General features: G+C 42.1%; 1 protein-coding gene across 19 annotated transcripts in view; it reads left to right on the top strand.

The window, feature by feature from the left end:
* The window catches only part of PRR5 (proline rich 5), an 83,502-nt gene that overhangs the window by 28,303 nt on the left and 27,335 nt on the right, over window positions 1-27,864 (top strand). For 11 of the 19 annotated variants that reach the window (XM_072917522.1, XM_072917462.1, XM_072917488.1 and 8 more), the window contains 5 exons: window positions 8,199-8,445; window positions 16,578-16,658; window positions 22,588-22,636; window positions 23,285-23,342; window positions 27,514-27,605. The exons of 1 other annotated variant lie outside the window; for it this stretch is intronic. In XM_072917522.1, the coding sequence (XP_072773623.1) occupies window positions 8,315-8,445; window positions 16,578-16,658; window positions 22,588-22,636; window positions 23,285-23,342; window positions 27,514-27,605 (411 nt within the window). In that variant the 5' untranslated portion in view covers window positions 8,199-8,314. 19 annotated transcript variants of the gene reach the window in all.

Raw genomic sequence — 27,864 nt, 5'->3', positions numbered from 1 at the left:
AATACAAAGAAGAGAATCTGGCACTATTTTAATTTATTGTTCCATTATTGTTCACTGCTGGAGGGTGTAACTGTGAGCTGAAGTCTCCCTAAAATTTCATTTGATTCCCTAGCCAGAAGATGTTCTTAGCCTGTCTTTCTGTTGAGGCTGTCTCATGAAAGCCTTTGTCCTTTTCCTCTCAATCTCTCAATGCCTTTGGTCAGCAGCAGATTCTCCTAGAAATACTAATTTAATATCTCCCAACTTGAAATACCAGCTGAGCTTGTACCAGTGATAGCTCTCAAAGATTTCTTCATCCAGGCTCAGAGCACGTACCTGAGGAAATTACGCCTTCATTAATTGGATGCCAGATTATTTGCACTTTTATTATGATCAATCAGGCATAAAAGTCTTGGGGATGACATTCATGTCATTTAATTTTAGGTGTGTACAGCTTGGAATACCATGTCCATATCTAAACTACTCACATTATAATATCTTTATAGCCAGTGGAGAGAATAGGCACATACCCAGCATGACCTTCCTCACCAGGTTGAAATATCCTTTAAAGGATGCATTGCACCCTGGATGTGCCTAGTTTTATTCAGCAGTTATAGAATGAGATCTGAATTTTCCTGTAGCTAGAGCTGAATGAGCTTAAAAAAAATGGAATACCAAACAGGAACAACAGAACTTTATCTCAAGAATGTTGCAAATGCACCTTCCAGTTCTGACCTCCCAGGCCACTACATTGCTGTTGCTGTGGTCATGAGTGTCTTGTCTCTCTTCACAGTTCTTATAGAGAATTTAAGCAAAAGGAAGAAAGTAATTCAAATGCTGTTTCCAGTTTTCATCCTTTTACTTTTTTGCCGTCTCATGAATACTGGCAGTAGTAAAGTGTAGGTACAAGCAAAATATTCTATTTGTAGATCTATCTGTTAATACTATGTGAAATAATTCTACCATATAGTAGCTTAAGTCTTATTTTTATTACATTGAATTTTGCAGTAATAAAGAAAGGTAAAAGTAGTACCTTTCATTCCTCTTCCATTTTCTCCAGGAGGACATGTCACATCACTGAGGTCTGAATAATCCTCCAAAAGTTAAATGATGAGGATTATGTTCCACCTATGTGATAATTCAGATGTTGATATCATGTTGTGTCTGATTGAAGACTGAGACTGGCTAATGAGCTGCAGTGACAGTCAAGTGTTCTTCCAAATCTTGCTATGGAGTCTAAAAATTCCATCACTCTGCCCTTTGAGATAAATTATTTCCCAGAGCATCCTGAGAAAACACTCAGAATGTGATACATACTTGAGATCATAGTACTGGACTTGCTGACCTGGTGAAATGAAGATTTAAAGGTACAAGTGTTAAATAATTTGTGCAATTAAGGCTTTTATACTCTAGCTGTTTCCACTTTCCAATATCTCAGTCTGAAGGGACAGTCTCAGCATGAGAAAGTGTGCAGGATCTATGTGTGAAGGATGGAAAAAAGTCCCCATTTTTAAGTTTCTATGAAAGTTTCATCACACTGAGTGCTGCAGAGTCCAAGTACACAGATAGATGTTGCAATTTTGGATTGTCTTTTCAATCTCTCTGGCAATTTTTCCATTCAGAAAGATATCCTTGTGAGACAAAGGGAGAATGATTAATTTTCTGAAAGAATCCATTTGTATTGAACACTAGGCTTTTGTTGATTCTTGCAGGACTATGGAATTTGTTCCCAAGAGATATGTAGTACCGTGCAAATAACAGCAGTGTAATGCCACCAGAGTCAAAGATTCCCTAAGTTTGCAGAGCTGGCTCATGCATTGCTCAGGTCTGAAGTAACCTTCCTGACTTGGGCACAGGAGGGAACAGGAATCTCAGGGCACAGTTCATACTTCTAGCTGTGCTCAGAGAAAACATTGCACAAGCAATATCCTGGCTTTAAGACAAAGACAAGATATTACTTGTAACTAACAGCTGCCCACCAGTACAGTTCATTAGAAACTCAGTGAGTTGCTGCAGTGGGTTCTTTATCTTGGTGACCTTCCAAGGCAATCAGAGCCTTCTTGGAAGACCTTGAATCAGAAATATTTAGATATAAGAAAAATAGCACTGTGCAGCACACGCTTCTGATCTCTCAGGGTTCACAGGTTTGGAAGGCGTGGTACCGTGTATAACTGTGGAAGACAGCACTGACATACTGTAGCTGCTGCATTAAGGTCACGGTGTTCTAGGAGCCAATGAAAATTATGCAATATGGCAATTCAGGAAAGAATTGACCTAGAGCTCAGGAAGGCAAAAAATCCATGTGTATTTTAAGCTTAATTACTTTGTAAGATTAATTTTCCACTTTCTCATGATCTTGTAATAAGAGCACAAAGTATTTAAAATGTTTTATTTACTTATTGATGAGAACTCTTGAGACCTTGCTGTCTAAATCAAAATTTAAGATTTGACTCCTGTTTAAGTGCAAAGTTGTGAGCTTGTCTTGGAGTATTCACTGGTTACAATGGGTTGTTAATTCACTGAGTGGGCAACAGTAATATCTGAAATAGGTACATTTGGCACTCAGAACCCCATCTCCTTTCCTGGGGGCATGTGAGTGGAAGATGGTAATGCCACAGGTCATATAATCCAGAACACTGGTCCTCACTTCCTCCAGCAGAACCAGTGCATGTTTTTGGACCACTGTTTTTAATTCCCAGAACCTTTACAGAGATAACTTGGAGCAATAATACAAGCCAGAAGAATTGATTTATCGTGGAAAGCTTGATATTTTGGATGGGGGTCTAAAAGGCCTATTCCTGTCCTAATTCTCTCCTAGTGCCTTTATCCTGAAGAACAAGACAAAAAAGATTTAGCTGTCGACTCTGTTTCAAGAACTGCTGCATTGCTATGCTCTGTAAAACCAAAAACTGCTTTCAGCAGGTATTGCTCAATTCACAACCTGTGTTAGATTGCTGGAGACTGGGGTCTATATCTGAGTTCAGGACCCTGATTTGCTGGCTGAAGAACAGAGTGAATCCCAAAAGTGAAAAGGGTAAAGAAGAGCTCACAGTCCAAACAGGTGAACTGAAGCCTTGATTCCCTGAGAACCAGCTGAAGAGTGGTTTGCAAATATTGTGTTAGTACCAACTATTTTCCTTTCTCTTTATATTTAAAAACTATCTGAGAAAGCATTAACTAGCCAAGAGAGACAAAAAACGAAGAGGGAGTACAAAAGCAAAGGAGAAGCATGAAGGAAGCGAGATGGGAAGCTGAGGAGCACAGTGTACAGGTAATAAATGTCATCCATCAGCAGACTGTGAAACGAAACTACAATTGGATGGCTGCTTCAGTCTGGATGGTTCTTTGCTCAGGTGCAGGCCTCTCTGCTGAGAAGATCTCCTAGGCACACTCAGGCTGCTCTGCCTCACACTGAAAAACTTCTGGAAGGGAAAGTCCGGGAAGTGGGCCCTGATTGTCTGCAGGTTGCCATGGCATGTCTGGTGGAAGCCAGTGTGTCTCTGAGGCAGGCAGGGGAGCTGCAGCACCGTGGGCTGCCTGAAGGTCAGCTCTCAAACTTTCCAGGGTGGACTATTAAGTGCAGAAGTAGTGACAGGGGCAGAGCATCCCTTTCTAGCCCTAGTCAAAGGGTTCTTCTTGGGTGTCACCTTGTGATTGCTTAGGGAGGAGATGCTGTCATGAGCATTTCTTTGTCACAGCCTGAAAGACAGATACCATGTGTGAATCCCACATGGAGGTGACAGGGCAGAAAGCCCAACTCTGTCCAGAGGGAGGCAGGATTGGTCACAGGATGCAGAAGTACAGGAGGTGTTCCAAAGGTTGGAAAGATGTCCAAGTAAGGCCAAATCCTCTCTTACAAAATCAGTGCTTGGCTGTGGTGAGGGCAGAAATAAGATAAAGGACTAGCAAAACCAAGGGTGTCCTAGGACTAACCAAGGGTGTCCCAGGACTAACTAATAAACAAAAAGGCATCTTTAAGAACGCCTTTATCTCCAGGGGTTGCAGAGAGTCAGTGGGATGGAGGAAGAAGGGTGCAAATAGACCCTGTTTGGTTTCATACATTCTTTACTCTCTTTATTCTTTGTTTTCTGATGATAAAGGAGCTTTATGTAGATACTATAGCAAAGGAATTGGTGAGTCATAAGGTTTACAACTTCATTTCCTCCTGGCTCTTTTTATTTTTTCCTGATGATTGCCTCTCCCTTTCTGCCTCGGCCCTCGTCTGCTGGTGTGGTAGGGTGTGCTGTGCCTTTAAGAAGGCTGCACTGCTCTGTCAGGAGATTAATTCCTGAGCTTTGGCATGTGTCAAGGCATGCCCTAAGTTTTGTGGTGTAGCTTATGAAAACCTAAAATGCATTTTCTAGGGAGATTTTTAACTCCTTTCTGCCACAGAGATGCTTTACCATTTTCTTCTTTGGTTGCAAAGTGTACACCGCTCAGCATCACTATAGGAAGTTCTGCTCTCTTCTCCAAAAGAGATAGGGAGATGAAGTGAAGTAGTGGGCTGCTTTTTTCTTTTCCAATTAAATTTTTTTTTATTGAGTTGTTTTGTTTCATGGCAAATCTCTGAACAGTGAATAAAGCTGAGATGGCAAATTCGCTGTTTATATCTTCCTACTGGTACCAATACTACTGCAGTGCTCACCTGTCATTGCAGTAGCAGAGTGGTAGTGACCCATAGCAGTCACAGGTTTATTATGAATTTCATATATTGTGAATTTCTTAATGTTTTCCATTGAGAACATTACTTTTTGCTTCTTTTTCCCTCTTGTCATGATCAAAAAGAAGCAGAGAGTACAATTAAACTGTAAAAATTAACATTAGTAAATAAAATGTATGCTTCTTTCTTCTATTTTTTTCCAGCAAATCTCATTCTTTTGAAATCAAGTGTATGCTTGGGGATGGCTGCCCAGATTTTGTTTTCTAATGTTTTCTAGGCACAGCAATACAGTGTTTAAACCACAGGTCCCAGTCGGAATGTTGCAGACATAACTGACATATCAGGAGGTAACAGTGGAGTAACCCTTGTGATTTTAAAAGCAGTGTTTAATACTAGGTCCTGGATCTGTATGTTAACATGGTTTTCTAGTAAAAGCATAAATCCTCTTCAACTTCCAGCCTGTATTTATCTACCTATATATTGTCTTAGGCCTTGAGGTAGAAGTAAGTCCAGGTAAGTCCAGAAATTCCCCTATGGCTGTGGCACTCTGGTGGCTCTGGGACTTGCTGTGCAGTCACTCGCAGGATGTGGGCCCCACGGATCAAAGAATTCTTTCTAGTAGAGACAGGCCTGTTTTTGCAAGGAGAAATGTTGGAGGGAAAGAGAGGAAGCTAGGTCTGGCAGTGCCTTCCTCACTGAGATGGTTGTGTGGCTTTGGTTGAACTACTTAACCTTTGAGCTTCAGGTTTTGTGTGAGCTAAGTAGTGGTGTTAGTACTGTGTACGGCGTGCTGGGTTTAAATGAATTAACCTACCAATGCTTTACAGTCTCAGCTCTGTGACTGTGCTGAGTACAGCTGTTCTGTTTAAGAAGCTTGTAGTGCTCCGGGAGCGGTGCTGTGTTGTACTGGGAGCTCAGCTCAGCACCAGCCCTTCCCAGCACTTCTGGTCCTGCACTGCTCCCTGGCTGCCTGGGCCCCAGAATTCCCCCCATACCCGCTCCCTGCAGGATCCACTCGTTCCTCTGCTGGAATGGGAACAGAGGTCCAGCATCTCCTGATGTCTCTGCCACCTGCTTATGGGGTGGCCTGGGCAAGTCACACCACCTCTCTCTTTACTCGTAATGCTGGAGTGCTGATTTTATCTTCTACCTTCATACCCGAGATCTGCTTAGGTCAAGTTAATGAGTGACATGAAGTCAAGTATGTCTGTGGACTCACAACAGGGTATAAATATGAAGTATTATTCTGCAATTATGGGTGGAGGTAGCCCTTGTAGAAAATTATTTCTTTATAATAAAATAAATTTATTTAATCATTTATTTATTTTATCATAAATCAACACTTGGTCAGGTGTAATCATAAAAAGGAGAAAGGAGTGTAGAGAAAGCCTGTCCCCTGTTAAAAGTTTTACAGGAGATTGAAATGCTGGCTCACCTGTGCTTTGGTGCATGCATTGACTCTGAGTCTAGTATGGATACTGAGACTAATGGGGTGGCGTATAAATAGAATGACTTCTACACGTGTAGTATTTCACCATACAGATGGAATCAGAGTTAAAAAATCCAATGATCTAATCCAGTATAATAACATTTTGCAAAACCTTTCAAATTCACAGCAAGTGAGAAGCAGAAAAGCAACTGAACTGGGTGGAAAATGAAATTAGAGGGAATTATATTGCCCCTTGTTTGTCTAACTAGTTGTTTCACTTAACAGGGCAGACAAACATTTTATCTGAGCCCTGAGCAGAAGCTTAGGCTGAGTTGGGTTCTCCTCCTCTCCCCAGCCATATTGTCCACAGAAATGGAGTGGCCTTCATCCTATTTGGATAAAGCAGTGTTCTGCTGGAGCTGTGTTTGCTCCCTCTTTTGTATGCTGTAGAAGACATCCCTTAAAATATGGAGATATAGATAGATAGATAGATAGATAGATAGATAGATAGATAGATAGATAGATAGATAGATAGTTGTATTTGTTTTCCTTTTGCTGCCATATACATAATAGATTGTTTTTTGTTTGAAGGATTTAAACATCTGGAAGAAACTGGGGATAGTAATGTCTTTGTCCATAGGTTATATGTGGTGCTGCAGGTCCCTTCCAAAGTGAAATGTTTTATGCCATCTACTGTGTTGCTGGTTTTGAATTTTGGTGTGGGAAGGGCAGTTAATACAATGCTAATTCAAGCAGCTGGATAAAACATCTATGGCTAAAACTGGCGTATGGTAAAATAAGATTTATTTCTCTAGGTAGTTCTGCAATTGGTTCCCATGCAGCTAACACGAAATACGAATTTTGGAAGTAAATATTTAAATTAAATAATCTTATCTGACCTCGGTTGAATAGTGAGAGGAATTGGTGTTTTACTAAAACATGTCAGTATATGATGCACATGGGGCAGAGAAATTGAGTTTTCCTGTAATGTAAGCTTTGTCATGTTGTTTGGACACCAACAAATCTGGTTGTAGCCTGAATCTAAACAACAGGCCATTACAGATTAAAAGAGTAAGTAGAAAACAGGAAAAAAAAAAAAAAAGGATAGGTTCTTCTATTGCAGCCCCTTAGCACTGAGTGTGAGGTTACTCTGCAAGGAGCCTTTGTGGATTTTACCAGACTATTTGCAGATCAGTGATGTAGTGATGACAGAAGAGCCGTCCTTAGGCTCTGGCTCGGTCTGTTGCAAACTATCCCAGAAGATTGGCCAGGCACTCCTGGATTTAAAACAGAATTGCAGGTAAGTGACCGCAAACTGAGCATGGGATGGAGTCTTGCAGCAGCAGCATATCCTTCAGCTCCGCTGCTGCACTCGAGAGAGCTTTTTCCTTTGAAGATAAGACACATGGGGCTTTTGAAGAAACTTTGTATGCCCCAAGTTGTGCAGCTGTTACTGCAATTTAAAAATAAAACAAACAAAAAAAAAAAATGCAGAGAAGGGCAAAGCATCTGGCTCCTCAGTGCGCCACCAAAAATTCCTCCAAGTGCTAAACCCCAGACCATTGCTTTCATTCCACAGCTCCATGGCTTGCCTTTGTGTGAGGCTTTGGGCCAGAGCAGCCTCTGAGGGTGTGGATGTGTGAGTGAGAGTGCGAGTATTCAGTGTCCTAACGTGGCAGGGCACAGGCATTATGAAACTTCACAATAGAGTCTCAGTGCGTCAGTGCTGGTTACTTGGGTTTGATGGTTTGGGTTTTTTTTTTCCTGTCTGTTGCCCTCCAGTTTTATGAGTGCAGGAAGAGGGGGGAGAGGTTGGGAAATGCTGCGAGACCACCCCCCCAGGCTGCTGCGGGAGCCAAGCAGTCCCTATGACAGGTGGAGCACCGCAGTGCTGAGTGAGATTCCTGGGACGTGGTGCCCGGGAAGCCTTCAGCTTGGGGCAGCTGTGGTTACGAGGGGCCCCTACAGTGTGCTGTAGCAGCAGCCAGAAGTTTGACTTATTTTTTGGAAGGACTGGAGAAATTATTAACCACAGTTGATGACGTCAGAGTTGATCTGATTAAAGGTTTGTTTTCTTGCTGGCAGAGGTGTGCTCCGTAGAGACTGGTTCTCTCTTCTTTTTTTTTTAAGTTTCTTTTTTGAACAGCAGACGGAGGGAACCGCTCGCACTGCTGCCGCTGCTCCAGCTGCGTGTGTATGTGTGTAAACAGGATGGTGTATCTGTAGCTGCAAACACACATTTGACCATGAGGACTCTTCGCAGGTTGAAGTTCATGAGTTCGCCCAGCCTCAGTGATCTGGGCAAGAGAGAGCAGGCAGCCTTGGATGAGCGGGGGAGCCAGCAGCGCCGGGCCTGCTCCAACGCTACCTGGAACAGGTAAGGTCACGCTGTGCTGTGCTGTGCTGGCTGCTGGCAGCCTGCCCCTGCTCCTGCCGCGGGACTGGCGTGCCAGTGGCTGCCCCGTGGGCTGCGGGCTGGGCTCCCACCTCGGCAGGCTCACAGCCTGTCTTGGAGCTCCCGCTTAGATAAACGCAGGAGTGCCTTTTCCCCCCTGCTCTTAATCTTTATCTGAAGGCTCATAGCAAAGAGGCATCCCTGCCTTCCCTTCAGCCTTAGGGTCCAGCTACAAATATCTCTTTGTGTCTATCTGGATATTCTCATTCAAAGTTTACTTGGCTATTAAAATACGTACTTTTTATCTGCATATCTATGCTCCTGGTAGTTGATATAGTTATGACAAAGTCTACTAAGTTTACTCATGTTAGTACAAATAGATGTGTGTATGTACACATGCAAGCGCCTGCACTTTGGACAGGGAAAATAAGTCCTGATTGTTTACTTTATTGTATTTATGCATTTTAATTCTATGGCTGTTTTACAAGAAAACCTATGCAAACATGATGTTGTGAATGTATCAATTAGCTCAGCTAATCAGAAAGCATCTTGATATCCATTTTGGTGACAATCTTAAAAACATGAATCTAAGTCTTTAAATCATTAGGAATTAAATTCTTAGGTCATTTTTGAAAATGAAATGTCACCTCCTGGATCACAGCTTGGAAAGTGTCATCTGTAGTATTTTATAATTGTACGGTGGTACAACTGTAGGAAGAAAAATAACACTGAACTACAGACACATTTGCTAAAATTCTGAGAAAAATAAAATATGTAAAATGTCCTATTTTCTGTCCTTCTCACCACTCAATTTGTTGTTTCATGTCTGCATTAAGAATTAGTTGTTGAATGCCAACAGTGCACTAAACTTTGAAACTGTGCTGATCACGGAAGAGACTGAGTTTCTTCTCAAATATCATGCTGTCTGTATGACCCTGAGTTATACCTGATGTGCAGATGGGTGGTGGTGGTAGTTCCAGGATAGACTGGGCCATCTTGAATTGTGCCAGTTGGGACTTGATTTGGCCAGTAGCCCTAAGGGAAGCAGCAGGGAGTAAGACTCCTGTGAGGGGATCAAGGTGACAGAATAGAGTCCCCAGAGCCTTTCTGCGATGGTATGCTGACAACTTTTGTTGGCAGAGGTTAGTTTTTCCAGGTTTTGCATGTGGGGAGGGAGCAATGGAGGCCGATGTGAATGGAGAGCAGGTCAGGCACCCAGCTTGCTGGGAGGCAGAGGGTTCCAGACTTGGGGCTGCTGATACTCCAACTAGAGAGTTTTCCTAGTTGAGATGAATTTGTTGGCAAGCAAGAGTTTGTAACTTTTCATTTCGACAGGACAGGTACGGCTCTGGCCAGAAGTGCTTTCCAGTCAATGAGCAATGAGTCAGTGCTGGACATCTGCACATTTCATCCAGCCAGTTACACAGCTGTCCCAGTGCCTGTTCCTTGCCTGGGTGTCCGTGAGTCGTCCTGTCACTGCTCTGCATGAGCTCAGACCGAACCGTGCTTTCCACCCCTGGGCTGGCTTTTCCCAGCATGGGGGTTGCCAGACTGTCCTTTTGAAGGCATGCTCCCGTGAAACACCTGAGAGCACCAGTGGGGTTCGTGTGCCAGATATCGGCTGCTTACACTGCATGGGCAAGGGGAAGGTCCTTGATTTCTTATTATACAGGGCAAGGCTTTCTTCAGAGTGAAAGAGTCAGGGCAATTCTTCTTTCAGGCTCAGAAAGACTTGTATCATCTGTTGCTGTTTAAGTCAGATATTCTACAGGCTGTAAAACTGGGTCTTTATTCTGAGGAAGGTCAGGTCTTAAGTGATACTGAATTAGATAGATTAAGAAATTATCTATTGTACCTTCTGCCTATAACCAGTGCATGCCTATCCTGACATATATAGAAGGGTCTAGTCCTGAGGGAATCTGTGTTCCTCTCTCCTGGGGACACCAATGTTCCTGGACATTTAAAGTTTGACTCACCAGAAATCTGGTCTGGCTTTTTAAAATCTTGGGCTGTGGAATTTCTTTTATTTTTCTGCTGCAAAATTGAAACAACCCAACATAGAACACTTTGCATACTTTGGTTTACAGGAGTGTTTTTCCTTCCAAATGAAATTATTGCTTGTGAAATTATTGCAAGCACGAGAGCTTGCTGATCAAGGAAGTCAGGATGCACCAGCAGAGCTCTCCCCTCTCACCAAGGCTGGCTGTTCTATATTTAAATGTCTCTTGTTTTCTTCCTAATGTTAGCGGCTGTGCCTGGGTGTGGCATGTGTGTATCTGCTTTTCAAAGAAGCTCTGAATGGAGTTTGTGAGCGCTGAAGCGGGGAGAGTGAAGCACAGCAGGCAGCGGGTTGGGCCCGGACAAACAGGCCAGTCCCATTCTGAAAGGCAGATCTTTGGGGCAGAGCAAGGATGCTGCCCTGGCCATGCCAGGGGCTGAAAAGCTGAAGTGCAGCTAGGGGGGTCGTTTGCAGGACAGCAGCTCTGTCACTGCAGGCATTTTCGGAGGAGGGGGTGGATGCATTGCTGCCCTTCTGCAGTTGTTCTGTGTGTGGGCACCATGATCCAGCGATGTCCCCTCTGCCACCTCTGCCCCCTTCACACCAGTCTCAGCTCAGGCTGAATGCTCATACCTGAGAATTCTTTCTGCGTTTAGAAACCAGGGGAGGACAACCTGAAGGAGCCAGATTCAGCCTACTGGGGGAACGCAGCACTGCGGTAGCAGGGAGTAACTTCCTCCCTGAGGACTTCTCTTCGCCTCTGAACTAAAATGCATTGAAACTTCTCAACACTGTGACATCAAAGGGCAACTGGTACCAAGCTGCTGCCTGCTATTAGGGAAATGAGACATTATATCATGGCTTTTTCAGAGCTTGCTTTCCCATGGACCCCAGATCTGTGCAGCAAAACACTGACAGTGCAGTTAACTAGGAACCAATGGCAGCTCAGCGGAACAATATACTTCATTACAGCTCACAGAACTTCCATGGGATTAAAATAGTTTAGATTTTTTTTACTAGCACTGTATGCAGTTCTTGTTCTCCCCCCAAGCCCCCATTTCTGCTTCAGGCAAAAAATGGAGGCTGAATGCTGACTAAACCAATTGGACTGAGAAACCCAGGGGTTTTAATCTTGAGCTCACACACCAGGGGGCCCACTCAGGCCAAATAAAATCCATGGCAGGGTTTTCATTCTGAACTAGCACAGACTGCCTAATCAGGAGCTGATACTGTCTGAGTTGTGCTCTGGGAAAGCCTCTAGTTAAAGGCTCTTAGATCTGCTTTGATGTAAGAAAATGTGGAAAATTTGCTGAGATATGAAGGTGTAGGAGATAGCAAAGAAAAGATGAAGAGAACAGGTAATTTGCTTGTGACATTCGTGAGATCAGCAGTAAATCTGACGAGATGTACCATATCTGAAAGGATTTTATGGCCTGGGCTGATATTTTACAGGGTTGTAGGAGGCACAACAACTTGCTATAAAATAACTTTTACAGCCATGAAAACCATATTTCATCTCCTAATTTAAGATTTGTGTTTTTTCAGATCACAGGAAGACTTTTCCAGTGGAGAAAATATTCCAGATCAGCATATTTTTCTCTTTCTTCCATTATTCAGTTTTTAATTAGAAGTACTTTTAAATATTTCTGCCTGTCTGAGGATCACCTTTTTTTTCCTGACCCTTTATTTGAAGCCCTCTGTGGAGTGTTTAGCACTCTGTATGCGTGGGGGGGCAGACAGAATCTCACTGTAAGGTGGGAGGGAGAACGGGGCTGGTGGAGACTTCCCACTGGATCAGCCACCACTGCTCTCCATGGAGCATTTTCCAGCCACAACTACGGTAACAGAAGGTGGTGGTGGTAGTAGGGAATTGCTGCTCCCTGTAGCCCTCCGGAATAACTTCTACTTCCTTGAATGCAGGAAGCCAGTTGTCTTTGTCCTCTAGTCCATAGAGATGTTAACTCTTAGTAACACCTCTGGGAAGTCCTCTCACTTGTCTGTCTCAATTTCTTGCTGTGTAAGAGCAGTGTTCATAGTTGGTGAGCTGAGTGAACCGATGCCTCCAAACTCTTTGGAAGAGGGACTTTTCCAGAGCAGCTCATTTTCACTTGTATGACCAAGTTCTTAATTGCAGGTTATCCCTCTTTGCAGGTTGCCTTTACTTTGGGTAGAAGTTCCAGGAACATAAGTAAATAGTAACTGCAGGCTTGTGTTGGCAGGATCAAGGCCTTATGGAAAGCTAGTGGAGTTGCAGCTGGACTGAAGCTGTGCTGAAAATGGGCTCTTCCCAATTGGATTAAGCTAATTCAGAAAAATCATGGTTTACTCTGGAGCAAGGGTGTCTTCAAGAAGGTTTTGATGCAAGTATATCAGGTTAATTATTGTTAATTAGCTGTTCATGTAACTGTGCAGAAGAAATTTGCCCTAACTAATTTAGTTGCTTTTGAAAGTGATAATAGTGTCTTTAACTGCCTGGTAGTCAGAGAGTGTGATTAGTCACACAGCATTGTTTTTTCTTCTGGACTTCCCTGGAGCTCTGGGAAGGGCAGAATTTGCAAACACTACATAAAAATCACAGCAATGTTTTCACCTATGCTGTTTGCACACAAATGCAGTGGCTTCTTTAGAGAACTAAAATTATCTGTGTGATATTTATGGAATATTGACACTGGCCAGTCCTGCTGCTTTGCCAGGAAATGCCAAGCTGGCAGGGCCATGGCCACGGTTGAAACACACAGATCAGGACTTAAAAGACTTGCAAGTACAGCTTTGGAGTTGTTCCTCATCTCTGTGGCCAAACTGATTCTGACCTGGCAGAAAACTTTTAATCTCAATAGTTTTTCCTTCTTGGCTTCCAGATGTCAGTAAAAGAACAGTTGTGGGTGGTGCTGGAGGGAGCCAGCCTCCCACCCCAGTGGTGTCTGGATGGACAAATAGCAACTCAGGAGAAATGTATGTTTTGGTGGTGTTGAGCTCTGTAGGCAGTAGCCTATAATAGATTGATACTATGCAAAAATCAGAATAATTTTTATTATCTCTATTATACTTATCCATCTAATAGTATGGATAGATAATAGATACTAATCTATTATACTTATCCATCCCACCATGCCTACCTTGACCTGTTGGGCAGGTTGGGGGTGCCATCAGCAAGCATCCAGCTCTGTGCTCCAGGGATTTCCGCCTTCCAGTTCCCTTCGTGATGAAGCTAATGGTGGGCAAAGTCTGTGCTGTGTGTGCTGGACCTGCCATTCACCACGTTTTGGTCAGCTGGAGCCATCTCGTCCTTTGGAGGTTCAGTCAAATGAGGAATGAGTTGTCTTTTGAAGGAGATGAAGTTTCTTAGGGTGCTGAGTTGATTTTTGTGGGTGTGAGTGCTGCCTTGGTAGTTGGTAATTTTCTTTGGCAATCTGTAGCTACTGTGGGATGGATAAGTACAATAGCTACTAATGGGATAGATGGATGGCTCATTGCTGGAGCCATCTGACATTTTGTTGTCATTGTCTAAAGGCAACCCCCCAAAAAACCTGCTTTTCAGTTTTCACAGCCTGATTTCCCCTTCTCCAGTGAGCTTGCTCTGTGGAGTTTTTTGGGCTCACTTGGACTCTTTTTTTTTGTTTCCTGCAGTACCATGTTCCTGTGCACACACTTAGACACAAAGCAAATACAGAGAAGATGTTCACAGTAATATTAGTGCATGAGGGGACCCATTATTAACTCTCATGTTATAAAAGAGTTACAGAAGGGAGTTTACAAGGCATTTTCAGTTCAGGTGAACTATTGCAATGTAAGTTTAATTATGTACATCACTGACTTAAGCCTCAATGAAAGCTGGTTGTAGGCACAGGTAAAGTGATCCACCCACCTCTAGCATCTTGCAGGACTTCTGTGTGTGAAGCAGCAGCTCAGATTTTCTTTACACCAAAAGGTTGAACCATTCTGACCAATTCTTTTTAAGCAATCACTTGTCATAGATACCCATTGATTTAAGCAACGTCTGGGCTTGTTTTTTTCATTAGCTTAAGGTAACTAAGAAGATTTATGCAAACTTTTCATTATCCTTACACCAGCTGAGGCCACCAACAGCATCCCATGTAACCTGCAGGCAGGGGCTATATCCTGCACCCTCCATACAAGCACTGCTGCCTGTGATGGGAAGGAAAGGCAGGTGGTCAACTTATTGAGGACGAGATTTGTTTCCCAGACAAGGATATTGTCCCTCACTACAAGGGAGATCCCAGGCAGATTAAAAGTCACTGCTAGGATGTTTTATGTAGATGCTGTTCTACTATAGAGACAACAGGTTAAATGCTCACAACCTGTCCCCTTTAATTCTAGTTTAAAAAGCTTTCTCTCTTATTTCTTTAAGGAATAATAATGGACCTGTTTAGCTGGAGAGAGAAGACCTCTCCCTCATTTAGAAAGGGGTGTCAGAGGGAAAGAGAGAGAACATGTTGCCTTTTAGGAGAGATGTTCAGTCATTCTTCTCTGCAGAAGTCTGGCGGGGAACATTGCCAAATTCCTTTCTGAATCAGAAGAGCATGTAAAGACTTATTGTTTTATTCACTACATTGATCTTATTTCCCATATTACTCATAATATTACAATAAGCAAGTCACTTCACTCTATACCAGAGACATTTATCTGCTGATTTTCAAGTAATCATAAATTAAGTGTGTCTGTATGAACCAGCCAAAATAATCTGGGTTAGATCGTGGATGCATGTCTGTGCTTGTGGGTGGAGGGGGGAAAGAGGGACTGTTGTGGCAGCAGTCATGTGTAAGGCCTTGGAAACATCTTCAAAGGAGCAAAAGAGAGAAGAGGATAATGGTTCTTATTTCTGTCTGCATCTGTATTTATCCACAGCGAGTCAGACCCTTCACCTGCCACTTTTAGTTTCCTTTTTCCTTCAATGAAGGTGGCTGAGCTTTTCTGATAGTGCATCTCTTTGCTATTGTGTGCCTGCATTTTGAGTCTCAGTGAACAGTGGAGTTTGCCTTCCAGCCAGTCCTCTGTTCCCAGCCAGCATTGAAAGGAGCTGTCTTATCATGGGCCTGGCAAAGTTCAACGTGGACACTGGCATTCCCAAGGCAATCTCTGCTGCTCCTGGCATAGTTCCTGCAATGCCATCTCCTTGCAGTGGGAGCAGCCCTGTGCAGCTGGATCTGGCCCCGAGTCAGGCCAGAGCTGACCAAGTCTTCAGCACCTTAAGGGAGCCTACAAGAAAGGAGGAGAGAAACATTTTACAAGGACATATGGTGACAGGAAAAGGGCGAATGTCTTCAAACTGACAGAGAGTAGGTTTAGATTGGATATTAGAAAAGAATTCCTCCATCTGAGGGTGGTGAGGCCCTGGCACGGGGTTCCCAGAGAAACTGTGGCTGCCCCATCCCTGGAAGCATTCAAAGCCAGGTTGGATGGGACTTGGAGTAATCTGCTCGAATGGAAGGTATCTCTGCCCATGGCAGGGGGTGGGACAGGATGATCTTTAGGTCCTTTCCAACCCAGGATATCCTGTGATTCTATGATAAGCTCTTCTTCCACCAGCAGGAATCCCCTGTAGACCTTATACCAGATACCGACCACCTTTAGCTCTTCTTCATAAGGCACAACAACCCCACACCCTCATACATACAGGATGGGCAGCTCTGGTCCTTGTCCTGCTTTCCAGAGTTCTAAAGCTGATTGCTGCTGCCTTGCACAGACTCTAGTGCAATGGAAGCTGTTAATTGTCTCTGTACTGAGCCATAGAGATAAAAACTATGATGTCAGATGCTTCAAATATACTTAATATGTGAGTGTATTAAAAGCTATAGTTTACATACCTGAAGTACTTAAAAATACTGGCCTAAGTTTTTGAAATTACTGTTCTCAGATGTGCAGCTGTTGAAGTCACTGAGCTGGAACAAATCAAAAGGAGCTGTTTTTCAAAGATTTTATCAATTTTCTAGGCAGTAATTTCATTTTAGGCATCTGGGATGGGTGGACTATCAGAAGTCATCTATGACTTTTAAAAGGTCCTGAAGTGTCTAGACAGAAATGCTAGGATAATTGTGGAGGTGATACCCTCCTCCAATCTTGCTGGGCACTAATGGCTCTTCCTGTTCTCTTTCAGTATCCACAATGGAGTGATAGCAGTGTTCCAGCGTAAGGGTCTCCCAGACCACGAGCTGTACAACCTCAATGAAGGAGTCAGGTAAGAGAGGCGGCCGCGGGTGTTCTCAGCCAGCTGCTCGGCTCTGTGTGCCAGCCCTCACACCTCGCAGCTTCTGCAGAGCCTTAGTTTTTCTCCCAGCACCAGTTCTGACCAGCACAGCCCGTTTTGCCTCAGTAATCACTGCTGTGTGTGTCAGCACCTCTCTGTGGGCGACAGCTGAGCCCTGCTTCTGCAGGAGGAATTCAGCCCTGAGCAGTAGGGCTTATTTCAGAGTCCCTCTTGATGTGCTGGTGTAAAACTAGGGAAGGGAAAAACCAAGGCCTCTCTAGTGATGCAGCCCTATTGCACAGCAGTGATAATGCCATTTGCAGAGGTGCCACTCTCAAGTGTGGCAGGTACATTCTTCTGTCTCTCAGGATTTTTCATAGAGGTGCACAGAGAGAAGAAAGAGAAAACAATTTTTATTTCTGCTCCTTGTTTTTCCCATGTGGAATGTGTTTGGAGAATTGTTTACCTACGGTGATTGCTTAATTAGATTCAGGTGGTGATTGCTTAATTAGATTCAGGTGAGGATTGTTTGAGCCTGATGGTCAATCCAACCCACCTGTGTCTAGACTGTTGTGAGAGGGCCAGGAGTTGTGAGTTAGATATGGTAGTTAGAAAAAGTAGGTTTGTAGTTTTAGTATCTCCTTTAAATAGTATATGTATGTATTATAGTATAGTTATAATAAAGAAATCATTCAGCCTTCTAAACCAGAGTCAGACATCATCATTTCTTCCCACCGGGTTCACCTGCATTTGCAATACTCAGGTGCTTCCCTTACGTCCATTGGAGGAGGTAAAGCCTGCAAGCACTCAGTGAGACATGGCAAGGAAGGATGGCCTGCCTGCTGGTCCCTTAGATCTACTGCTCCTTCCACACAGCATGAACCTGTGTGAAATGACAAAGCTGTCCTGTTAAACACCATGGCCTGGGTAACACTGTTCATATTAACAACTTTTTTCCCCATATTCTGATGATACTGTCTGCAAGAGACTAACTGTAGGGCAGTGAGATGTGTGATGGGAACTTTCTTCCCTTTAAAAAAAAGTGAAAATCCTATCATTTGAGTTATTTAAGTTACAGTTGAAAAGAAAACTTACTAAGATATAAGCTGATATCTAGATTTACAGCACTTCACATTTTACTACTTTTCCAGCACTTTTTATTACTTACCAAACCCTCTCACTGGCAAGGGCAAGGTAGCAGAATTCCTTACAGAAATTTGTCCAATGCTTTATAAAATAAATGGTGGAAAAGAATCTGCACTTACAAAAGACAGACACCTTATTACATTCCCTAGCTGTCTTCAGATATGATCCTTGGTTATTCCCTTTCCCTTACTGCTTATTGCAGACTCTCCAGTATATTCCCCAGAATACATAGATATTCTGTGTTTATCTGTCCCTGTTTGAGTCCCAGTCTTGAATAGTTGGCCCAGTCTGGTTCCTCTAGTTGTGAAAATATATTCAGAAAAGTCCAGGCAGATGGTATTGGGCCTGTGTTTGCTCTTGAAGTTAAAATAAACTTACTCTTCAGTTATTTCTTACATTGCAGGTGAGGAAATGATATACGAAGAATAGCTTTTCTAGGATGTCTGTCAGTTAGCATGATCCATCAATCATGTTGAGTTACTTACTGGAATAATGGTTAATCAGTGTTGTTGTGCCTTTAGGACTTTCCAGCTTTATCTGAATGACAAAAAAAAAGGTACTTCTGGACTGAGGTTTCTTGGCTCAATGCATTTTCTTTACTATGCTCATCTGCTGGTGAGGGACAGAAGAAAGAACTTTGCTGCTGATGTGTCAGACAAATATAATCTGGTATGAACCAACAATTAGATAGAAATGTACCCAAATTTTGTTTTAATTTACTTGGCTATAAACCCTGCACCATGATGATGCTTGGTAACAGAGTTGAGTTGAATTCATTGCATCATCTCATGTGGCTGAGCATGCAAGGTGACTAGAAATACACTGATTTTTTTTTTTTTTTCCATTTTATGGAGGGCTTTGCAGCCATTTGATAGGCCCATTTCTTTTTGTCTGGGTAGGGATAATGCTGCTTGTTGGTATCTCAGCTGATAGCTCACTTCAGGGAGAATGCTTGGTGCCTCATACCTGAGCTGATGATAAAATTACTGATTTGACACATGCCAAAAATACCTGTCTTACTGCTTTTGTTATTTACTTCAAAATAACTCTTATTGAGTTAATGTAATTATTAACCATAAAAATACCTGATTCATAAACAAGACTCAGAAGGGGAACAAGTGCATACTTGCCTTATGATTGTTTTAGATGCATTTTCCCACGAGTACAAAATGAGATACAAGTCCGTTATTTCCACTGGGCAGAATTAAAGTGTGGAAGTGTTCAGGTGAATGGTTAAAATTATTTAGTTACTTTTTTGAATAGTTACAGGACATTAAAAGAAGTTTTTTTACTTTACCACTTTAATTGGAGCAGAATCTGGAATATTTTTCATAATAAACCCCTGAATATCTGAGTTGACTCACAGATCAAGTGTAAATATTTGAACAATATTTGCACACCGTTGTTTTGACTCAGGAATGTCACGTATATTCAACTACCATCTGTCACATACATGCAAAAAAAACCCGTAAATCTTCTTCTGAACACACATCTCGAGGTTTTGAACCCTGATTTTTTAAGGAAACATCAGTGGGTACAAATCTGTCCAGCATCATTTACTTTTCTTTTAAGTTTGGCTTATAAGAGCTGCCACTTGTTTACACCAATGCCTTTTGACACCATTCATGCATTCCTGTGGCATTTGAAAGTGGCCTTAACTACAGAATCACATGCACAGCCCTCAGAATCCCTACTGCAATAAAACCAGTGTAGGAGTTGAGTCTCTCTCACACTGCTGGAACTCCTGAATTCCTCTGCTAAAGCTGCTGAAGCACAGTAAAGTCCCAGCAACTGGAGTGTCATCAATATGTGACCTGTGCATTCCTCCTTCTGGGCCCTTACTGGATGATTTATTAGGAGATTGAGTCAAAAGTCCAGTAATAAAAATCTCCATGCATATATGGACTGTTTAGTTTTCTCTTGGTCCATGTCTGCAATATTAATAATCAAATAGTGTTTTCTCCTTTTTCATTTCATGTACTATGTGTCATTTCAAAGTGTTTATTTTGACCACTTTTAAAACAAGAAAAAGAAGCAAAGGGAAACACAGGGGAAGCTGGATGTCCTGTATTCAAGCTAATGCATATTTATAGCTGCCTCTTTTCTGAGTTTCAGGATACTGATGTGGTGCAAACAAAGCACATTTTTAGTGGCATTTCCTCTTTTGCAGCCAGAGTTCAAACCCAGTAAAATAACTTGTTTGCTTCATTTAACTTTATTTAACATCTATTATGCAGTGCTACACTTTCCATTCTGACTAATGCTGAAAGAGTTAATTTTAAAATGAACCAATGAAGCAGTATCAGGGAAAAGAAAAACTCAGGACTATTTTAGCACATTCTAAGGGAATTTATATTTTCATCTTAATTTATTATGTCGTTAAACAGGCAATGAAGACCTGATATCAGTGATAGAGAAGCTTTATGAGTGCAAAATGCCTGCTTTAATAACCAGGTGTACTTGAAATAAGAGCTGCTCTCTGGTCAGGGATCTCTTTTAGGTTTAGTCAGATTTTTACCACCGTGATGTCCACATGTCTCTAGATAAGGTTGGTCAGTAATTGAAATTATCTAGGATCTGACAGCCTAACTGGTTTTTGTTAAAGGATTTTAAGCAAGTATGAAAAAGAAATTGCAAGCAATGTCTTGGATCCAGTTTTGCTGTGGATCTCTTTTAAATTAATATATACAAAGAATATCAAACACCAGTGTTCTGATCTGGCCTGAGGGCCTCACTGTTTCACTAGAAATTGATTAAATAGCTTGAAGTATCTGTATTATTAGGGATTCAAAAAGCAAGATGCATGAATTGAGCTGTCAGTTCTTCTGCCCTGTAAACAGAGATGTTAATGTAGGCCTGGTGTGGTGCAGTCCAGTGCATATAACTACCTACAAGCTGATTGTTTGATTTCAGTTGAAAAAATGGAAGTGTGGTGGGATCTTGTTTTCTCAGAGAGCTGACTGTAGGATAACTAGAACATACATTTTTATTTCCTGACCTAAATACCAGAATTTATCAGTAGAACCTAAAATACTAAAAGAGAAGGTAATTACACATCACCTCTTCAAGACTGAGGAATCCATCTGGAGCTGCTAGCATGAGGAGAGAGTAGAAAATGAAGCAAGATCTGTTCTGTCAGCATAAAGTACCAGTATTTTCTTGAAACGGTAGCACAAAGAGATACATGAGAATAAATTGTCACTTTCATAGGAAAATTCAAATCTGAAACTTTCTTCTTAGTTCAACCTAAAAATGGTCTGTCTCTCCATGTTCAAAGTATGATGAACCTTTGGTGTCATCACTTGTGATCTAGAAAAAAGTCACCTCACTGGAAGTAAACCTCCACTTGGAATGAACACACTACAATTTGCTGTCACAACCTTGTTCTCCTTGACTTCTCTTAAGGCACTGGAACTTGAGCAGCCTTTGAGTGAGGTGGGTTTTAACCCCTGCTTTCAGAAGGCAGAGTCTCAGGGCGCTGCCAGAGCTGTCCTCTCCAACATGCTGCAGCCACGTGCTGAGGCGGCTGCTGATCTAAAGCTCTTCGTGACAGCAGGAGACCTGTGAATAATGCCTCCGCTGGCCTTCAGAACTTTTATCCATATTAATCAAGTTTCTAGCTGAAAAGGACATAGATGCTTAGGAGCATCTGAAAATGCCCTTCCTTCTGTTTATTTTTTGTTTAATTTCTGCCTAGACCTTCCAGAGCTGTGAGGCCAAGTGTGGACACGTGCTTAAGGATAGATAAACCAAGATACCATATTTCAGCCTCCTCAAGACAGACATACTCCTCTCTTCCCTGAACTTGGAGGAGATTTCAAGAGGCTGTGCTGAAGCATGTATTGGAAAAACATCAGAATCAAGTCCTGTAGACTTTCACGGAATATAGGAATATGCTGGATTTGGTTTGATGTCTCATTGTTTGCTAGTTAAATAATTTGATTTATCAGTTGTCAGTTAAAGATATAACACAAAGGGATGGATGACATGCTATTGAATATATCATTCACATAATTACCCTAATTGAAGTGAGTATTTAGATTTTAAGTCACATTTGACATCACTTCTTCACGGGGCCTGACATGGTCACGCAGACAGGTTTTCAAGAGATTCAGATGTGTTCAGAAAACCCAGCTGGGGCTGCATTTCTGTGAGGTCTGAGCTGTTGTTTATGCATCTGAATAGTGACCTGACTGAAGAGAAGAGTTATCTAGCATCCAGGGTGAGATTTAAATAACACACCTTTTTAGCCATGTGGCGAATTTTACCTGGATTCAAACAGGTTTATGGACCGAGCTGAATTTAGTTTCTGAATTGGGGAGTTTGTGAGAGTTTTGTTTTGCGTGGGAGTTTTCATGAGAGTTGCTCTCTGAGGTTGCTTCATGGGTTTTAGTGTAGAGGGATCATGAAAGGCAAAGCTAAACTGTTAAATTCCTTCCTGCCTTTTCCTTGAAACCACATGAAACTTCAGCTGTCTACTCTCCTGAGTGGATGTAGGATGGAAAGCATCCCCTTTTCATGGAATCTTATTTTCCTTTCAAATGTGCAATTGAGGAATCTAAAATGAGAGCAAATATTTTTCAGCACGGAAAAATGCTGGTTTGAGTCTGGGTATTGTTGACCCTTTTTGCTCTCTTTGTAGTTAGTCATTAATGACAGTCTCTGTGCTCATAATAAAGTAATTTGCTATTAGTGACTTCCCCTCATTCATGCAGTGCACAGCTAATGTGATTTGCTGATTACAAAGATTCTTTTCTTGTTCTTTTTAATACAGGCAGTTACTGAAAACAGAACTGGGATCATTTTTCACTGAGTATCTGCAGGTAGGCCTGTGTTTTCTTTATTTAAATCCAATTCTGTTTTATGCTACCAAGAAAAATAATTTTGCCCACTCTAAATGATGATCTGGAGACCCTTGAAACCATTCAGAGATGTCCACTGACTTCTCTGTGGTTTTGAAATGAAAGGATAAATGAGATTGGGATTTTATATACATGCATATAGTTAGACAGGGAAAGCCCAACCTGGCACGGTGTTTCTGTAGGTCACTGCTGGCTGTCTTGAGGTCTCAGACATTGGTTTTTAGCTTAAAATTAAAGTCCTTGAGTAAACTAGTGAAGTTCATTGCAGTAAAGGTACTAGGAAAAACTTTTGAAAGTATCACTGTCTGTTGAAGCAGTATTCTTTCTGCTTCTCTAAGCACATGTTTTGTAGGTCAGTCATTTGAAGTTCAAGAAGCACTTTGTACTGCACAAAATACATCCTTTGTCCTAAAAACAGCAGGTGACTATAGCGTCATTTCACAAGTGTCCCAAGTGAGTTAAATAAAATGGACACAGCAAGAGTTCTTTGATGATTAATTTTTAAAATAAAAGACCCCCTTCACTGTCTAAAGAATGAACAAAATGTGAAATAGCATGACTGTAGGGAAGTACAGAACTGAGTAAATGTAGTCTATATTTTATTTACAGAATCAGCTGCTCACAAAAGGCATGGTGATCCTAAGGGACAAGATCCGGTTTTATGAAGGTAACTTGGATTTTAGCGTGGCTATGTATGTCACGGGTGTTTTAGCAAATGCACTCTGGTGGCACTGACATGCTTTCCACTGTCTTCCTGGGACTGTGGATTAGCATGTCTCAATCCATTCCTGCAATCTGCTGTTGGGTGTTGGCTTTGTGCTCTCATTAACCTTCCTAAAGGGGAGGTGATTGCCTAGAGCAGCAGAGTCAGGGAAGGATTGCCTCCAGCAAGGACACTTCTCCTTCAGTTACATCCTGCTCAGGAAAAGTGAAAATAGACTGAGATATGTAATAAACAAAAAACTAAGCACGAAGATCCCAGTTAGTTTAAGTATCCAAGTCCAAAATAACGCTGTAGCCTTGTTTTAAGAGTTATTCTTGAGTCACGCTGACATAAATGAGGTCAGGCACTGTCTCTCTTGTTTTAAAAGCAAGACTTCATTCAACTGTCTACACCTTCTGGAGGTGCCACCTCTGGATAAATTTCCACCCAGTGTGTTGCTTTATAGTCACCAATATTTTGTCTTATGCTATTATGTGGTATTTAGATGTGTTGTTAAATATGCTGTCTTGTCCTAGATTTGGCATGCAAGTTGTGCCAGGGGAGGTCTAGATTGCATGTTAGGAAAACATCCTTCACCAAAGGAGTTGTTCAGGCATTGGAATGGCTGCCCAGCGCAGTGGTGGAGTCATTAACCCTGGAGATATTTAAAAGTCATGTAGGCATGGCACCTGGCGACATGGCTTAGAGGTGGCCTTGGTACCTCTGAGGCTGGATTTGATATCTTGGAGGTCTTTTCCAACCTAATCTGTGATTCTGTACTTCAGATGGTTAAATGGTTTCATAATAGCTTCAAGAATTATTGCCCATGTAAACATTCTAAAGATCTTTGGGTAGTGAAGGCAGTTTCAGAGAGATGCATCTTTCCTTTTATAATGTCACTTAGTCTAAATATACTGCTCAAGCAGAAGTTTGGAGATAGCTGATTTTCAGCTATCTATAAATCCTGGATGTGACCTTTCATTACTGCCAGTACAGTTGGTCAGATTAAGGTTGTGTTATGGAATCAAGCTTTTCTGATAAAAAGACAGTAGTCCTGAACCTCACAAAAAGAGAACCAATATCACATTAAAAACCCCAAAGCCCACAAAAAAAGTACCAAAAGTCCTTAAGCTGAACACCAAATTCCACAGTTATATAAAATAACAGCTTGGAGAGCACAAGGGGAGCTGTAGGGATTGCAAGGTCTTCATAGCTGCTTTGTAAATCACAAAGGAAGTTGTTTTATAAGTAAATTAGCAAATGAGATACAGACCTACCTACATCCAATCCTTTTTTTCCCCTCGTATTACCAGCTTGAAAATCAAAAATACTGTATGTGGTGTTTGAGAGCAAAGCTTAGATGAAAACCTAAAATGTGAGATCACTAAAGGGCTTTCAAATATAGGTCCATGTTTAGGAAATACCAAATTTCAGCAAGCTGCTGATTTTCAACTCATTTTGGTTTTTGATTTAGTGTATCATTTTGTGGTTACCCCTTAAGATACGGTCAGAAGTTCTGGTAAGGTGAGAATTAAACTGGTCATGTTTTTTCCAAGTCTGTGATCAAAAATGTTATCTCTCTAAAACTGTCAAGTCACAGGAGGGTAGCAGTAATTCAGGCATCTGTTTCAGAGGTAGAACACAGCTTTCCTGGGGAGCTGCTGGTGGACTTGAGTTTCCAAGGCTGGCATTTGTGTTTATTGGCAGCAGATGCAGCCCTGCCCCAGAGTCCATCCTGATGTCAGGGTCCCTGTGGCTCTCAAAACACCCAGGACAGAGCTGGAGGCATGGAAGTCCTGAAGCTCCCATTCCGAGCAGGGTTTGCTTCCTGGGTCTGCAGAAGCAGCAGTCCTGCCCTCAAATCTCAGGTTGTCCTTATCCCATGGTTTGAGGCTTGGTGTTGAAGTTTTAATAAGAGGAAAAAACCCCACACTTTGGAGGGGTTTTGTCCTGCAGAATGTTTTGGAAATCACAGAATCACAGCATAATTTGGGTTGGAAGGGACAGTAAAGATCATCCTGATCCACCCACCTGCCATGGGCAGGCACACTTTCCACTAGACCAGGTTGCTCCAAAGCCTTTCCAGCCCAGCCTTGGACACTTCCAAGGTGGGGCAGCCACAGCTTCTCTGGGGCAGGGCCTCACCACCCTCAAAGGGAAGAATTTCTTCCTAATTCTAATTGATTATCTTTGTTTCATGAGTTTCGATTAACCTTTGGAAGCCCTGTAAAAAGTACCAAATGCATTTTTATGCTATACAAAATTGACTATATTATGCATCCTAAAAATGAGCATTTAGAGTAACCCAGTTTCCTGGAATCCAGCAAATGCTTGCACTAAGTGTAGATCTCTTGCTGACAGTAAGAAAAGGATCTATCCTTGATAGCACATGTAAGTTGCATTCCTTCCTGTGAAAGATGCTTATCATCAAGAAATCATAGGAATTCTTCCACAGACCTCAATAAAAAGCCTTCCCACCTAAGTCATTCAACTCTGCAGCCTTTCAGAGTTGCTATGCAGAAATTCATTACATCTCAAAACAAGCTGCCCACAAGATGGAATAAGTACATGATGGTAAAGGCATGTTTACCTCAACAGAACAATTTACTTCATACCATTCTAGCAGCAAGATTTGAAAAGGACCAGATTTATAAGGGCTTTTAACTTCACCTTGTGGGAACTAGAACTAAATTTAAGTCAAACTAAATTTAACTCTTTATAACTCTGCCTTCAGGATGTATTGGTTGGGCTTCTCCTTCATGATCCAGTTTATATCTTGGAAGCACTTTGGTATTTCAGACACTAATACTGGATGTTGAAATGCAAGGTTGTTTTCGTGATTTAACCCCAGCCAGCAGCTCCTCCCTGTGGAGCCACTCACTCACTTCCCCCCATGGAATGGTGCAGAGAGTTGTAAGGGTGAAAGTGTGTTGAAATAATGACAAGTTAATAGGTTAAGCAAAAATTACGCATACAAGCAAAGCAAAATAGCATTCATTCCTCACTTTCCATGGGCAGGCAGGTGTTCAGCCATCCCAGGAAAGTCGGGCTCCATGATACACCATGGTGACTGCAGGTGTTCAGCCATCCCAGGAAAGTCGGGCTCCATGATACACCATGGTGACTTGAGAAGACAAAGCAGTCACTCCAAATGTCTCTCCTCCCTCCATCTCCCCGCAGCTCTGTATGCTGACTATGGCACCATGTGGTCTGGGATGTCCCTGTGGCCAGTTGGGAAAAGCTGTCCCAGCCATGTCCCGTCCCAGTTCCTTGTGTCCCCCCAAGCCCTCACTGCTGGGGTGGGAGCGGGGCAGAAAAGTTCTTGGCTCTGTGCACACCCTGCTCAGCAATAACTAACACATCCCTGTGTTATCAGCACTGTTCCAGCCCCTACCAGCTGCCGGGAAGAAACTTATCCCAGCCAAAACCAGCACATGTTTATTATTACTATTACTACTGCTGCTATCATTGTTATTATTATTATTACTACTACTACTGTTACAGCTGCTAGAAAATTTTGGAGTTCGTTCCCTGCTGTATTTCATTCAAACTAATGAAAAACAGATTTTTAAAAAATGTTTTAAAAATGGAAACAGACAAGGCCCTTTTCAGTCTTGTGCATGAGTGTGCAGGACAGAGAGAACTCCTGCCTGAAGGTGCTGAAAATAAGACCTTGGTGTGTTCCACAAGCCAGCAGCTGCAGTATAGCATGATGCTGCACATCTGTCACTGAAAGCACTTAAAGTTGTCAACGTGGAAATAATTTCGGAGTTAAATGCTTCCACATTTAACCTGCTGTGTCCTTCCCCTCTCCTCCACAGTCCTGTCCAGCAAGTAGTACTGCCAGAGGAAGACATAACCTGGGCCATTACTCTTCATTCTTCACAGGGTTTTCCTGAGTAACCTCAGACTCTGAGTTTATTAATAACTTTAGATGAGTCACCTGAGAAGACACAAATATGGAAGGATCTGATACACCACTATGGGAAACTAATTCCATACTACTAATAGTAGCTGCTTCATGATTCATCTTAGCATATAGTATCAGACTCACATTGTTTCTTGCATGTTTTACTTTTTGCAGCTAGCTAAGTACAACCAGAACTCTTCACTAGTTTGTTTTGTGTTTTTGCAGGGCAGAAGCTACTGGATACCTTAGCTGAAACCTGGGATTTTTTCTTCAGTGATGTCCTGCCCATGCTGCAGGCTATTTTCTATCCTGTGCAGGTGAAAAAATTATTATAATAGAATCTTGAAAAACTAGAAAAAGCAACTTTACAGGTTCATCAGCAGATTGAGGCAATCCTTAAGTCTCTCTCTTTGGGCTAACCCAGTGCAGCTGTTCTGTTTAGTCATGTCATAAAAATAATTTACTTATGCAAATGGTTTGAAGTGCTCAGGTGGAAAAGACGAAGGGGAACTTTGAAAACAAAAGTGGAGTGCAGGGAGGCTGGTTAGCCCATCTGCCAATCACACTAAAAAAAAA

The sequence above is a fragment of the Taeniopygia guttata genome, chromosome 1A (genome assembly GCF_048771995.1).
Source record: "Taeniopygia guttata chromosome 1A, bTaeGut7.mat, whole genome shotgun sequence".
Taxonomy (NCBI): domain Eukaryota; kingdom Metazoa; phylum Chordata; class Aves; order Passeriformes; family Estrildidae; genus Taeniopygia; species Taeniopygia guttata.
This window is presented reverse-complemented; position numbering and strand designations above follow the sequence as displayed.